Source organism: Mchenga conophoros, linkage group LG15 (assembly GCF_057382185.1).
Source record: "Mchenga conophoros isolate Kocher_MC1m ecotype Shallow Benthic linkage group LG15, M_conophoros_male_GT1.1, whole genome shotgun sequence".
Taxonomy (NCBI): Eukaryota; Metazoa; Chordata; class Actinopteri; order Cichliformes; family Cichlidae; genus Mchenga; species Mchenga conophoros.
This window is the reverse complement of record NC_140540.1, coordinates 13,956,155-13,971,498: the sequence shown is the minus strand read 5'-3', so window position 1 is coordinate 13,971,498 and position 15,344 is coordinate 13,956,155. Positions and strand designations below refer to the sequence as shown.

The 15,344-nt window shown below is 44.8% G+C and overlaps 1 protein-coding gene across 2 annotated transcripts; it reads right to left on the bottom strand.

Annotated features, from left to right (window-relative positions):
* Positions 1-815: 815 nt before the first annotated feature.
* LOC146558023 (sine oculis-binding protein homolog) lies at positions 816-13,588 on the bottom strand. Of its 2 annotated transcripts, none has more exons than XM_085247442.1 (7): positions 13,314-13,588; positions 10,515-10,644; positions 10,044-10,238; positions 8,877-9,028; positions 7,529-7,624; positions 5,415-7,361; positions 816-3,204 (listed from the first exon to the last, which is right to left on the bottom strand). In XM_085247442.1, exons 1-6 carry the CDS (start codon positions 13,404-13,406, stop codon positions 5,424-5,426), a joined length of 2,604 nt encoding a protein of 867 aa, XP_085103568.1. In that variant the 5' UTR covers positions 13,407-13,588; the 3' UTR covers positions 816-3,204; positions 5,415-5,423. The 2 variants fall into 2 exon arrangements, with proteins under 2 accessions (XP_085103568.1, XP_085103569.1); XM_085247443.1 differs by having other exon boundaries at positions 5,415-7,340.
* Positions 13,589-15,344: the final 1,756 nt, after the last annotated feature.

Below are 15,344 nucleotides of genomic sequence, written 5' to 3'. Positions count from 1 at the left end.
AGATATCAATCATTATGAAATTGTCTTTTTCCAAACCTTGCAAATCTTTTTTGTCCATACATATGGACAGTAAAACAAGTGAATGATAAATCATCTTTCATAAATAACCTAAATAACCTCTCAAGGTCATTTAGAAACGTTTCTATAACATTTCTATTAATATCATTTTAACTTGATTGAATAAAGTTAATACTACTACTACTAATATCACTAATAATAATAATAAAAATAATGATGATGGTGATAATGATGATCATTATTATTTTATAGCGGGTTTTTTTTCGGTTGTTTAATGCCTTTATTTTATAGGATAGTTTTTACATCCGGTTTGTGCTGCCTAATTGTGGGTGACTTCCTGCAAGCAAGTCCCGCACATATCCCCTGCCCTGTTATTATTGTGGAAAACTTCCGTCCTGCAGTTTCAACCCCTAACTTGAAAACCTGGAAGTTAACACCCCCCCCAACGCTGCCCTCCCAGAATCGTCCAGTCACGGCTCCCAGTAGGTCCACACAAAGCCGGAATTCCTGCTCTCTTATCTCATTCATCTGATTTACCGTCACTGCAAAGATGGTCGACTTCCACTATTTCTGGAATGTTGATGCGTTGCCTTTCAGAAAGGCTTCCACTAAAAATAGGCATTTACTGACCAGAACCTGTTAGCACACGGTTTATAAAGCTGTATGACGAGTTTAATAATTACAAAACCAACATGCCTCACAAAAAAGAAGAAACCCCCCCCCCCCCCCCCAACATTTTTTAAAATAAAAACTTAAATAAATTAAAAAAACAAACAGCAGAAGTTTCTTTGATCTTAGAATAACTTTTATTTATTTCACTTTACAAAGAGGTCTTCACCAATGCTCTTATTTAATCTTTATTTGAATACAAACATTTTGTCAGATAGTGACTTTGACAGGGAAGGTCAGAAAGTACCTCTGGGTGAAGCAAGAAGCAACCAAACTTCTGGTAAAACGGGTTTTCTGTCAAAACTCTGAGGTGACACAGATACTGGGTGAGGTGAGGAAAGGCATTGATTAAACATGGTGAAACTAATGATGGCAGTTTGAATTGTTTACTTTTTGGCCTCTGCCGTCAGAGTCGGAGATCTCCTGTTGACACTGCAGCTATTTGTATGAAGTGATGTCATCACTGCGCCATACAAGCGAGAAAGTCCCCTTACCAGCCAAGAATGACACTGACTTAAAGGCATGATCTGTGGTGGGGGAAGTGGGCTGGAATGAGTGAGGAGACGGTGAAATGTGTTGCCACATATCCGTGCATGCACACACGCATGCCCACAAACGGATAGGTAAGTGATTTTGGAATGATGGCTGGGGTGGGCCACATCTGGCGGTATTCTAGCATCAAGCAGGTCAAAGGGACTGCTTAGTTTAACTCAGGGGAGTGCTGAGCTGTTCACTAAAAGGCGTTGAAATGCAGCTGACTGCACCCTTGGTTTGACACTGCTGTGAGTGTGGCAAATGGCAATATTTGAATTTAAAGATAAAATAATGGCGAGATGTAAAGGAAAAGCCGTCTGCTTGGCTTATCAGTCACATCAGTCTGATGGCACTGAGTGATTGCATTGGGTTTCAGCAGACTGTCTTATGGCCTCCTGGTTCTTTCTGCTCAGGTGCAAAGTTACAAAGGCAAACAATGCCCTCTAGTGGGGCTACAGCATATTAACATATGGACAAGAGGCGTTTGAGAGTTCAGGCACTCATAAAATGAAAATCATCAAAGAAAAAGAACAAAACAAACAAACAAAAAAAGAAGAAATAAAGCATTTTTGTGAAAATCTACAGATGCTTCATCCATAAGTTAATATAACATCAAATAGTATCTGTGTCGACTACAAAACTGAAATCTTGCAAAGGAACAAGTGTTGACAAGCTGCTAAGTGATCTAGCTGGATCAAATCTCAATAGGTATCCCTGATAGCGGGAACTGTAATACTGATCGCTGCATACTACAGCATTTGATGCCTTTGGGTATAATACCACATTTGGTAATATTACAAGGTTGCTTTCCTTTTCAGAAACGGCTGATCAAAACCAGCATCATCCACAAGAAAATCAGAATTAGGATCATTCATTCATGAATGGCAGGGACGAAACATGCATGGCATTCGGTGGTGAAAGTGATTCAAACTCTGATTTGCTATGAGAGACTTGGTAGATTAGGTGAATATTGAATGAGGATCTGTACGTTACACATTCATGTACCAGCGTCATCAAGACGTCTAAAGTGTTCACAGACCATCTCAGCTACTATGTATCAGTAGGTGTACCCTCATATATTCAGTTTAAGTTTACATTGTTTAAGAGGAGGGGGAGGAGACTCTCCCCTGGGTTGTTAGGCTGCTCCATCATCTGTCTCAACAGCCCGGCCGGACTCTCGTCAGTGAGTAAACTGGATGAAGTCTTAATGTCAGCAGACTGTCTTTCTTCCCTTGGAGGAAGTGAGCTGAGTAGAGAATCACAGGCAATCACTTGTGAGGGATAAAACCTCAGAACTGGTGCGTACCGTATTTAGATTGGGCGGAAAGGTGGAGGAGAGAAGGGTATACTATATTCCTGGCTGTCGGTCAAAAAAATAAAAAAACTGATGAAGTCTGAGCCCCCGTCGGCCAGGTAACCCAAAACCTGGAGTGGGGAGTCAGCGTGGGATATGGGGAGAGGAACAATGCAGCTCTTTGTGCAAGCCGGGCAGAGAAAACAAACCGTTTCCCCTGGAAAGAGATCATGTTCAGGCTCCATCTGAGAAGACCACACAAGGCTGATCGGAGCCCTGTCTGCTGTGCGGAGCAGGGAGGGGAGGAGGAGGAGGAGGAGCAGCTCATCTGGGCTGCCACACTGACTCATGCGCGCATACACACTTTAGGGCAATGTCAGACAGGAAGAAGATCTGAGATGCTCCTTTTAAAGCGCTTGCTGAACACAATGTAACACACACGAGCCAGCGACAGCCTTTTGGTCCAAGACAAAATGTGTGACTGTGTTGTGTTCTTCCCCCATGTTGGCTTGTGATGACTTGGCCATCTGGACTTCTTCCTGGGTTGGCACCCTGCTGGTCTGCAGGCAGAGCAACACTCTGGTGGGCCAACAGGCTGAGGGACAGGCTAGAGGGTGTTAGCACTGGTGTTGTCCACAAGAGGGCATGGCACTGAATCTAGCACTGCCGTACAGTGCTAAACAGGGAGTCTGTTTATTAGATAGACAGGGTAGGAGTACAAAAAAACAAGAAACAGAAAGAAGGAAAGGGAGAAAGAGAGACAAAGTAAGTTGTGAGATATCATATATTTTATTCTGTGCAATTTCCATTTACACCATATGTTATATCAACCTCTGCAACCCTGGACACTCATTCCTTAATCTGCCCTTTCTATATAAACACTGAGAATGAACCTTTTAGTCATGTCAACACTCAGATAACTGTTGCACGGGGCACAATCAAACTAAGAACATCTGGCCTTTTTTTCCTCTCTTACACACACTTACACAGGCTTTCATTCAAACACACACATTAAACACAAACAGACACACACACACATGCACACGCACACACGTAAGGGCCAAACCAGGGTTCTGTACTCCCTCTGTCCCATTGCGTTTTAGTTTCAAACGCTCAGCGAATACCCATGTGGTGGGATCGGATTACACGGGCTATAAAATATCCCAAATAAAGGCAAGGAAAACTGAGACAAAAAAACTGGCTGTTTCCTGAGGTGAAATCCTCCAGTTGGCTCCTGACTCTGTCAGTGTGGGAGACTTTTCTTCTTTTTTTAAAAGACTTTTAGCAGTTCAGACAATAGAACAGGACAGCAATGTTTAGGTCAGAGCACAGAGGTGGCGAGCTAAAGTCACTCACATACGACAGCCAGCTCCCATTACACACAACACAAGGCCATAAATCCTTCTGCACAGCACAAGCGGCACACTGTGATTTCATATGTATTGGTTACTAAGGCAATGCATGGAGCCACAACAAATGACACAGAGTAAAGTGGGAACTCATTTAGTGAAAGGAAATCTTGTTGTGCTTCAACACAAAACATCTGGGAGTATGAGATAAAGGTTTATGTCGTGCATCCGCGACCAACAGCTATCCGTTTTTAACATAATTACGAAGGTGACCCCTGACCTTTTGAGGCTTGGAGTGCAATATGGAGAGAAAAGCAGGCCAGGTGAAATTTAAACCACCTCTGTAATATCAGCGGATTAATCTCGGGACATACAGTAAAATGGTAACATGATCTTGTTATGATGAGATACCAGCTGGTGAGGATGACGGCTGGTGTTACAGCCCTTTGGACTAGTGACAAGTGAAATCAAGAGGGCCTTTGATTGGTCCAAAGTAAGGAGGCTTTCCTGCTGCATTCGAACAACAACATCTGGTTGGCAGAGGATAGCAGTGCTAAGTGAAGAAAAGGAAAATGACTGAAAAGGGATGGGGGGGGGGGGACTCGAAACTTCTACATATGAGAGGTACGAGCCAAAGCCAGAACAGGGTGTCATTATGACATGTGTAAACGGATCGCTCTGGTTCTGCCCCTGTGTTTTCCTAATGAAGCCCCAGAGCTCTATCACAGCTGAGGGTTCACTCTCAAATTGCCGCGCCTTGTAGTCTGCCTGACAATCACCTCTGTCTCTACAGCACCCCAGAAAGATGTCTGCACTGCCTTGTAGTTACGGCCGCAAGGAGCAACAGTTTGACTTTATGGTCACACGGAGAATTGACCTATCTCTCTGTGTGAATGTCATTCTGGACAAGCTAACTCATAACCTCAAGGTCACATATTTGATTCAGCAGCAGCCATTTATCTTTGTCCAATACAATGAACCTTCTACTTTCTCCCACAGTCATTTTCTCCATCCATCTGAGAACAGACGTATACTCACATAACTTGGCAAATGGGAGCCTAAAGAAGAGGCTGCGATGCAAACAAAGAATTGTGACTGTCAGTCAGACTGTGGTGAAGTGATCGCCTTTCAAAGTGACTCTCACTGCCTGTGCCCTCCACCTCCTTCCCTGGTGTAACCTTAGAGCACTGGGGAGTGCCAGGTTACTGGGATTCTCTCTCTTTGGCGCCATGCTGTTTAGTGACCATGCGCATGCTGTTAGACCTGTGATTAAGCTTGCCCTCTGTATGTGCGAATGTGTGTGTCCACACATTTTCCAGTCCCTGGTTAAATGGTGTTTAAAAATAATTGCTGGTTTTTATTTAAACCAATGTGGAATACCACAGAGCGTTTAATGCAAAAAAAGTTGGTGTCAACTTGGTTTACTGTGACATTTATCTTGCCGATGTATCAGTAAGTCTGACTTCTGGTCTTTACAAGATATAAATTAAAAAAGCCATTAAAAACTGTGCTATCTGAATTTTGCCTCACTTTACATCAGAATCTCTTACCTCCATCCTCTACTTATTCTGATCTCTGATTCTTAGGCATCTCCTCTTCAGAGCTGGCTCCATGTCTATTGCACTGGGCACATTGGCAGGGCTCCGCAGACTACCCTTGTCCCTGAGTTTGGGCAAGAGCAATGGGCCAGTGGTCCCACCTATCTTTGGCGCTGTGGGCAGAGCGTAGGCATGGTCCTCATCAGAAACATGAGAGTCCTCTCCTATGTCCCGGACTACTGTTAAGGGCTCTTCTGACAGATTAACTTGCCCCTCAACCCGCACTGGGCTAACAACAGAACACTTGTTCTCTTTGATAGCCTCCAGCTCACTAAGTGACGGGTCAGGGGGCGGTGCTGGTAATCTCTGGGGTCGGGAGTCCGGAGTGGTAGTTGTTGGTGAAGAAGACATCCCATTTTGACCATGGTCCTGAGATTTTTGGGCAGAGGATGTGGCACCATGTGGATGGTTGAACTCCTTGGGGCTGGCTGGGGTGCAAGAAGGTGGAGTATGGGAGTCCTGGTGCTGGAAGACAGTGTCGTGTGAAAGTGATGGTGACAGAGGAGGTGTGGGTCTGATGATATTGTGAACCCCTGACCTGTTAACCTGCCCAGCTCCCAACTCGCCCAGCCCTGATAGGTCCACCACTCCATTGGTGCTGGGCTCTAACTTCACTTGAGTCCTTTGCAGAACCCTTTGGATGACTTGTCGCTCTGTCTGCTGATGCTTATATTCATTTATCCCGTCCGACCCCGGGGCTGAGCAGGGGGATTCGTTGCACTGGGCTCTGGGGGAGGATGCTCCACTTTGGGGTGTGGATGCTGGGGACAGAAATGGCCTCTCTGATTTAACCCAATCTGTGTCCCTTGTGTTCAGGTCACTTGGTGAGGATAGCCCTTGAGGCAAAGTTCCACCCATTTTGCTGACTACCAGTCTGCTGTCTGCCTCAGAAGTCTCTGGAGAAGATTGCCTGGTAGACCTGGATTGGGCCCTGTCCAGCAAATCTGGCACAGGCTGAATAACTCCGCTGTGACTTGGAGTTTCTAGGGATGTTTTAGGGGGGACTGGAATAGGGATAGGAATGGGTATCGGGACAGGTAGGGGTACAATGATGGGATAAGGCACCAGGACAGTGGGCTGGGGCAGAAGAGGGCTAAAAGAAGGAATACCAAAGTTCATCATGGGAGGCATTGGGACAGGACCTCTTGGCATCATATTCAGCGGAGGGGAGTGTAAGCCAGGAAAGTAGGCTCCTGGGAAGGGGTGTATCAGTCCAGGGGGATTCATGGATGAAGAAGTAGGGGGCTGAAGGTGAGGAGAGTGCGGAGCTCTGTGGATAGGGCTGGAAGGAGGGCCTGGATGTCTGGGAGGAGTGGCAAGGGGGCTTTTTAAGCCCTGAGCATGAAGGGGAGGCCTTATAAAGGGCATGGGGATTTGAGGTACTGGCTTTTGCTCCAGAGGGGGGCGAGGAAGAGGTGGAGGAGGAAGGGAAGCAGGATGGGGTGACACATCCACAGTTGAAGGAGGTGGGGGAGGCTGGATGGATCTCTCTAGGGTCCTTAGACCAGAGACAGGGACTTTTGAAGTAGAAGAGGATGCTTCTGAGGGAGACATGGAGGATTCTCCTAATCCACGGATTAGTGCAGGCCCTTTAGGGGAGAGGTTTCTATTACGGGCTTCCCCAGTACTGTTGTTGTTGTTCCAAGATTCTGGAGTGAGTAGCTTTTGCCCAGCTACAATGCTGTCTATCCTCCCCTCCTGATTGGTTCTGTTTGGGCTGGAACTGGTGCTGGTGAGAGCTGCGCGGGCTTCCCGGTAGAAAACATCCATCTTGTACTGGTTCAGACACTTGGTGCTGCAGAACTGGAGTCGCTCCTCACCAGATCCAAAGTCCAGGTACTCTTTAGTGTGACGAACATGCTTGCACCAATCGCATACCTGTGGCACAGGGGAGAGAGACTGTGGGGGGTCACTGGAGTGAAAGATTGTATGTGAAAACAGATCTTTGTGTAGAAACAGAAGATTTCCCCACTATTCCTGCTTGTTAAACCTTGTCATTTTCATCGCATATTTATATTAATATCTCACAGTGGAAAACAAAAGATGCATTGATAGTGTCCTCTTACTCTGACATTGGTGTTTATCTTCAGCACCAGTCTGGGCGAGTCCTCTGTATGGGGGTGCTGAGGGGATCTCTCACTATGGAGATCTTCATCTCTGGCCTGACAGGGGAAAACCACAGTGTGACAAACATCACATGAACTACCGTCAGTCAGGTTTCAGACAACAGTTCATCTACAAATACTACACTGGAATCACTCTGCGGTGTCTGGTCTCCAAATGTGAGCTTCTTACGTAACAAGTACAAAATATAGTTTTAAATAAATCGCCTTGTCATGAAGCATAGCATTAGTCTGAGCTTCATGCAACAACCAAGCCCTAAAGGTCAGTGCAACAAAAGAAAAGCTGTGTTGCGAAACTGATACAATTCTACAGCCAAGTGGGGAAATAATGCAGGTGATGTATTGTCGTATTATTAATGGTTCTGCCAGTATTAATATAGGAAATTCTTCTTGATTCATGTAAGCTGATCTCATGTGGATCTGAGTGCTCCCCCATCTCTGTGACCCATTGAGTCGTGTTGAGTTACGAAATATGAGGCAGCTGAAGGTAAGGTATGCACTGAAAGTGGACACCTCGCCCCAGGCCTCCTGGCCTTCCTCTCAGACAAGCAGCAACAAGCCAACAGAAATGCTTTCCTCCCTGCCTCCGAAAAACTAGAGGGCTTGTTGCGCGCAGTCTGTTCAGCCCCCCCGCCCTTGTGTCTCCGTTGTTGTGTGAATTCACCCACCACGCTCTAAACAACACTGAGGGTGAAAGCTGATATAGCTACTTGTCACCCTGTACCTCTACAGAAGGTATATCCATGTCGCAATGGAGGCTGAAAAATCACAGCAAGCGCATCAGAGCGTTTCTCTGTCGTTGCAGCACTCCTGTCCTCCAGACCAAAGCCACTTAATGGCTGGTCCCTTCTCCATTAACGCGAAACTGATACTAAGTGTCCCACACAAACTTTGACCTCCCTCCCACCATTCCTAAACTGGATCGACCATACGCACTAGGAATTGTGTTCTTAGAGATCCACCCTTTTTAAATTTCTGTAAACGAATCCATCAGTAATGACCTCACGAGATCAGGAGTATCTGTTTCTGCTAGTTTGTATACCTGCCAGAAACCACTTGATGCCCATTTCCCTTTGTGTGATGGGATGTGCCAGGGCTGAGGCAAACTGGATATAGAGTACCTGTGTTTGCTTAAATGTATATGGTTGTGTCAGACTGACTACTGAATTTACAGATTACTCATTATCATACAGATACCAGGATTTACAACACCTCACCAAGAAGAGGCCAACATGAATTGTTTTTGACCCTCAAATGTAATGATAATGTGCAGTACATTATATATACTAACCTTATTGCGTTTGAAGTAGGCCCGTCTGCAGGCAGCAAAACACTTCTCACTGCAGAAGCTCTTGAGCTCTGATCCCATACACAGAGAGTAGCGTTTTACACCTTCCTTCTGGCACCACACACATACTATCTGCACATTTTGTACATCTTCCACTGCAGGAGGGAAATCAGAAGAAAAGCTATGTTAGATAATCTTAAAAGCACAAGAATAGTGTGAAACAGCTACAACTGGGTGCTTTTTAGTCTCACAAAGGAGAGCGCACTAAACAGCGCGCATCCAGCTGTGATCTAAACTTCCTGTATGGATGTACCTCACACTGAATAAATCTCAGATTAATATTCTTCCAGGGAACACAGAGATCTTGCTGCATCCCTCTTATAACCTTCACTATGACAGCGCTGTTATTTATTTATCCATCTGTAACGGGTGAACCCATTTTATGCTTATATTCCTGTACATTTTAATCGTACAGCAGAATACCGACAGACTTACAATTCAAGCATTGTTAATCAGGGATGCCAAAAACCTTCAAACTAAAAGCAAAAGCCGCAATTTATTACCATATGTAGTGTTTGTTTTTCAAAAAAACAAAGTCCAAACAACAGAAGAATTACACAGTCTACACAGTATAAAAAGGTGCAGCAGCATTAGTTCTTCTGTTTAACTTACTTTACTCTTAATAGGCTACAAATGCTTACTGCATTGCACCATAATTGCATGCTGAGTTATCTCAGACTGTTATTACACAGTTATTACCTTTGCGGCAAACGTGGCTTATATCACGGGACACTTTACAGGTTATCTCTCTTTTTCAGAGCTTGTAGCACACAGAATTTCTCTTTATTTTGTAAAAGAATCTAATTTTTAATATACATAATTATTATATATTTACCTATAATAATTTTATATATAATATAATTACCGAAAGAGGCACCAAAGCAAGCTCAAACTACTGCACCTAGCAGGGATGTCTCTTTATCATTGCTCAGGAGTCTAGTAGGTAAAAACTGAACCTGCACCGTCTTCTGGAGCTTGACACTACACTCTGACGTGCTAGCACATGAATATCAAACTAATCATCAGGGTAGTAATACTAAAAGCATATGTATAAGGAACGCACAACAATCAACATTTAATCTCCTCATGTTTGCCCCTACAGCCTGCTACCTGCTGATGGCTTTATAAGGGGGACGATGACAGGGGCACTCTTGTGCTCCTTTGGGGTCGTCAAGGATGAGCTTGTTGAGGAAGAGGAGGGTGACGAAGACGGGATGCCAGAGCACTCTCTCTCTCCGCTCTTGTTCGGCAGGACCAAGTGGCTGACTTTGGTGTCCAGGCTTTTGGGTTTTGGCAAAGAGTTTTCTGCAAGACACAAACAGATTCCAGTGTTAACTTGAATTCGTCGAGTAACGTTACACCGTGCAGCAAATCTGCAATACGGCCTACATGATACTATAATAACTTTTTCACAAACAACAGATGTATCTGAATGAATGAAACTCGAGAAGTTCTGACTACAGGAAGTTATGTTTAGCAGATTTGTGCAGTGACTCAATGTCTGCATTACAACCTGCAGAACCTGTTAGCGTAAATTTAAGAACACTGCACCAATAGTGAATCCTCGACGGCCGCCCTCACCTTTCAGCACAGACACATGCTGACGCCGTTCTCTGTAGTTTCTGATCTCGTTGGCCTCTGAATCTCTGAGATCTACCTTGTCGTAACCGTACCATCCAAGGAGTTCATTCATGGTGCTTTCTGCAAAAGTCTGCATGAGAAAAGAAATCAGTGATTAGTGATAATCTACGCATATGGATAACTGAGCTATGCCTGCCTACAAATAGGAAATTGTCAGCATGCATCTACAGGTTATTAATGGACATTTTTATCCTATGTTAAACATAATCAGACCTTCCTTCTCTGAATCAATGTGAGCGATTCTTTCTCAGCCACAGCCTGGTTGGAGAAATGAATAGGGGCACAGAGGAGTACAGTATGACACTTTTTCCATGATGTATTCAAGTTGTTTACTCTTGCTAAATCTGAGACGGAAAGGTTTAAAACCTAACACCAGTGTGAAATCTATGAATCATCCTTTGTTTATCTCTTTTAATTGGAAAAAAGAGGGAGAAAGAAAACTTTTCTCCACAGATGGGATGTGTGGTCTCAGTTTTTTTTTTTTATTACGACCAGATGAAAAAAAAATACAAAGGTCTCTCTCTTTATCCACCCACCTCTCTCTGTGGCTTTGGAAGAACTGGATTGGAGGAGAAACCTGATCCAGAATGGGCAGAAATCAGAGCGGGACACCCTACACCACAGCCAGGTCCCACGGTTCTCGGAAATGCCCCGCTCTGCTCTCTTCTTCTCTTTCCAATGTCCACCACTCTCTCCCTCTCTCTTTCTCCAGCTTTCCCTGTCCCTCCCTTTGCCTCTTTTTCTGCCCCCCCCCCCCCGCCACCTTCCATCTTCACCATCCTCCCCTCCATCCCAGCACCTTCCAGCCCTGACACCCGACACAGCACGGCCTCTCAGGTTTCACCCTTTTCCAGCACAGCCAGTCTGCTGTGGTGGTGGTGTTGTAGTGCTGTAGTACTGACTGCACATTCTTTCCCCTGCTTTCCTCACTCCGACCTCTGTTCTGCACTAGGGCCTCAAAGAAATGGATCTCTCCCTCGCTTGCTCACTTTCTGCTGTGTGTGTGTCTGGGAGAGTGTGTGGGTGAGTGCAAGCAGAGGTATCATATCCAGCTAAATATGCCTAACGATGATTAAAGTCAAGTATCGGGTGTCTGGTGCCGTGCTCGGGGTCTGACGTGGAGGGAGTAGGTCCGAATGTGGTGTTGAAACAGATGTATTACAAAGACAACACTGGGACGGACCTCAGCTGAGCTAGAACTCAGCTTGCCAGCCTTCCTGCCTGTATTTCCTCCACAGTCCCCCCCCCCCAACCCCCTGCTTTTTCATCATTTGACCAGTTTTTAAGTTGCACATCTTATGGGATTTTACCCGATAATTTGAATCTTATATGCTTCCCATCATGCCTAATTTTGATATCTTGATGTTCTCCAGAAGTTCGACACTGATGGCAACTCTCCTACCGTATCTACACAAACAACCCAGTGCCACTTCTTTCTTTTTTTTTTCTTCTTGTGAACGAAAAGACGGGCAATATTTTTTCTTCACCCACCCCTCCACTTCCCACAATGTTGTTTTTGTTTCTTTTTGGCAGTTTAGACAAACATCTGCTTTGCGAGAGTGACAAGCCATATCCCAAACCACAAAGAGAGTTGCAGCCAAAGGCAACAAACTGGGGCCGACCCTGAGATTCAGCCCAGGCAGGCTTACATCAAGCGGGGATAGCGTTTCACATGTTTTGATTAAAATTAGTTAAGATGTAACTCTACACCTCCCCTGGATATCAAACGCTACAATCCAAACCACTTACACAAAAAGAGCACATTTCCTCTCTCACGAAGGCCAGAATACGACCCCCCCCCTAAGAAAATGACTTTTTCAAATTTTATTTCTCAGCTTCAGCTTGAAGAAGCCTCGAGTATTCCTTACCCCACCACAGTCAACAGTCTCAAATATCCAGTGTCCAAACCCAAACAAAGCAGACAACCCATGGATTAGTTTCCATGCAGTAACAGGCTCATAATAGTGGGAGGGAATCGTGCCTGTTACTGTGATTTAACTTATTACTGCCTATGCAGTGGCTCTCCTTCTACTCAAAGAACAGTGGGGAGATTCTTAAATGACATGTCATCAGTGAGCACTTCAAGCGGGAGCTTTCGTTTAATGTGATGTTTGCATTCTTTAACAGTCTGTGACAGTGATTTTAGAGCTTTCCCAAGGAGCGGGGCTATTTAAAGAATATAGATGCCCTGTCTCTTTTTCATGGGGGCAAGCCTCTGTGGTACAGCAAGTGAGCGCACCGCAGGAGCGGGGAAGAATTGACGCACATCTGGATCTCCGCTGGACAAGACTGCGCGTCCGGCCACAGCTGGCCTGACATGGCGTCACAAGAAGGCAGAGGTCAGACTACTCTTCAGCACTAACATTTATATAATCAGAAAATCCCGTGTCTGTCTTTGCGTCTGTTTCAACTTGTATTTATAAACACGTTTATTGATATTTTCCAGTTGTCTTCCTAAAGATGAAAACTTTCGAGGTTTTTCTTATTTTGCAATACAGCTTCACGCAGTAGGATATAATTGCTTACATAAAAGACAGAAAGCGAGCATTCATTAAAAGCATATATATTTTTTGATAGTATTCCCCGCACTGATTTGTGCGTAGCTGACTCACTCGCTGCTGTGTGCTGGAAGACGTGTGCGCAAAGAAGTTATCGCCCCGTCTCATCTGATTACAATAATAACAATAACAATAATAATAATAATAATAATTTTTCAGTGGCACACAAACCCACTCTCACCTTCATCTCCTGGTTGATTTCCCTCTTTACGGGGTGCGCGGGTTTCCTGCTGCGTTTATTTTCCGGTGGTCTCCCTTTCTCCATCTCTGGCATAGTCCCGGTCTGGCTGGATCCGTTGCGGATCAGTGTTGAGTGTCGGCTGGAGTAGTTTCAGTGGAGTATCTCAGAATGAAAGCTGTCACTCCTGGTGACAGCGGCTGTCATTCCCGGACGTCCGAGTCCCTCATTTGAGGCTTCACACCACTGAAGTCCACTGAACATGCGTGCACTGTGCGCTGGAGTGTCCGCCGCTGAACAATCTCAACTCCCTCTTTCCCACTTCTGTCAAGTTTCTACGGAAAACCAACATAGGTCTTCCGCTTTGGATTTTCAAAATATGACAACTGTCAACTGTTTCTTGAAAGCATATTAGAAACGAATCCGCAATTAAAAACAAAAACACAATTACGCCAATGATTTGCGTCCCCGCGAAAAATTTGGTTTCCAAATTTTAAACACTCTTGCGAGAAGTATTTTAACTTGACTGAAACATGAACCAGCAAAAAGTTTCTCATCAATTTAATTGCATTTGGTGGTTTTTGCAATATTTGAATGTTGCAGTGTTGGTATAATATAAAAAACTAATTACATCATAGCACGGTGCTCTCTCAAAGCTCATTAACTCTGTTCAAAACCTACTAAGGTTTATTATGTCATTTGTTTTGTAAAGATTAATTGGCCAAAATTATATGTTATCAGTTACTTAATGTTTCCCCTTCAGCTTTTATTATGAAAGGTGCATCGCCTGGTTACCGGTCTCATTCGTGCGCTCTCTGTGAGGGGAGGGCTTTGATTTGATGTAACCCAACACCTGGCACCCACCCCTCCTAAATCTCAACAGATACATTTCATAAGGAATGCAAAGACTGTGTTTTATCTGAGGGGGCACAGAACAAACACTGTCTCTAGACTCTTGTCTTAAAATAAAGAGATGAAAAGAGCGCTGCGAGTTAAAAAAGATACCAGAATGTTTGGAGCTTTCTCAAATGGCATCCGTCTGATCCGCGCCAGTCTGTGTACGAGCGTGTGCGCGCAACACATAAAACGTCCACATTTGGCCTCTGAGCAATCTGGGCTTGAGGAAAAGTGCCAAATGCCCGAGGACAGGATTTGCACAAAAAAAGAGTCGTTTGTTCGTGTATGTCTGCGCACAGATGAATGTAAACATTTCCCACATGTTTATCGCTAATGCGAAGGCCAAAGAACTTATTTCCGTATCAAGTTTCTCTGCTGGTAATGAAAGCATTGAGGTTATCTGATTGCATTACGCACATAAACAAATCCAATTCGTTAGCTGTAACAACTTTTATTTTATAACTTTACTACAATTTTCCTCATTTTGTCCATTAACACGTTAACAGTGCAGTATGGCCTACATTAGGACAGTTGGTTTCCATTGCTCTTCTGCATCATTGAAAGCCTCTGTCTCGCAGACCTCACAGTGTCGCCGAGCTCTGTGCAGAGAGACAGACAGGTACAGACACAGCCGTGACAAGAGGGATAATTCAGAATTTTTTCCCCCCTCCTTGTCTCGAGTTTACCTCTGGTCTGCTCTGGTTTGAGGAATCCAGGGACCACGCTCGTGTAAACAGAAATCCGACCCACTGCGCAGGGTTTGGGTTTCGCCCCCGATGATGATACTCGATCCGTCCCGGCTTTGGGAACAGGGCTTATCTGATGCCTCACCCCCCTCCTCGCTCCCCATAACAGCGCACATCTGGTGCCTCTGCAGGGAGCGTTGTCCCTTTAGGTTCCTCTGGTGGGGGTGAAAGCTGGAATAAGAGCGCCTCACTATTCCCTCAAGAATCCACTTGCACAAATGACAGAGGACTAGAGAAAGTCTTTAGGTCTAAAGTTACAATCCTCAACATCTGGAGCGAATCATAAAAAGTTGTCCACTTTGTGTACCGTTACTTGCATTACCGTACACGGTCACATGATTAAAGCGAACGTATACCCTGCAATTTAGAAAACGACAATTTTGGTGTCTGT

Excerpts from the sequence above, each read along its gene's own strand:
- LOC146558023 (XM_085247442.1), bottom strand. The coding sequence starts at position 13,406 with ATGCCAGAGATGGAGAAAGGGAGACCACCGGAAAATAAACGCAGCAGG. Across the intron at positions 10,645-13,313 it reads AAATCAACCAGGAGATGAAG|ACTTTTGCAGAAAGCACCAT; the intron begins GTGAGAGTGGGT and ends TTTCTCATGCAG. Across the intron at positions 10,239-10,514 it reads GCATGTGTCTGTGCTGAAAG|AAAACTCTTTGCCAAAACCC; the intron begins GTGAGGGCGGCC and ends TGTGTCTTGCAG.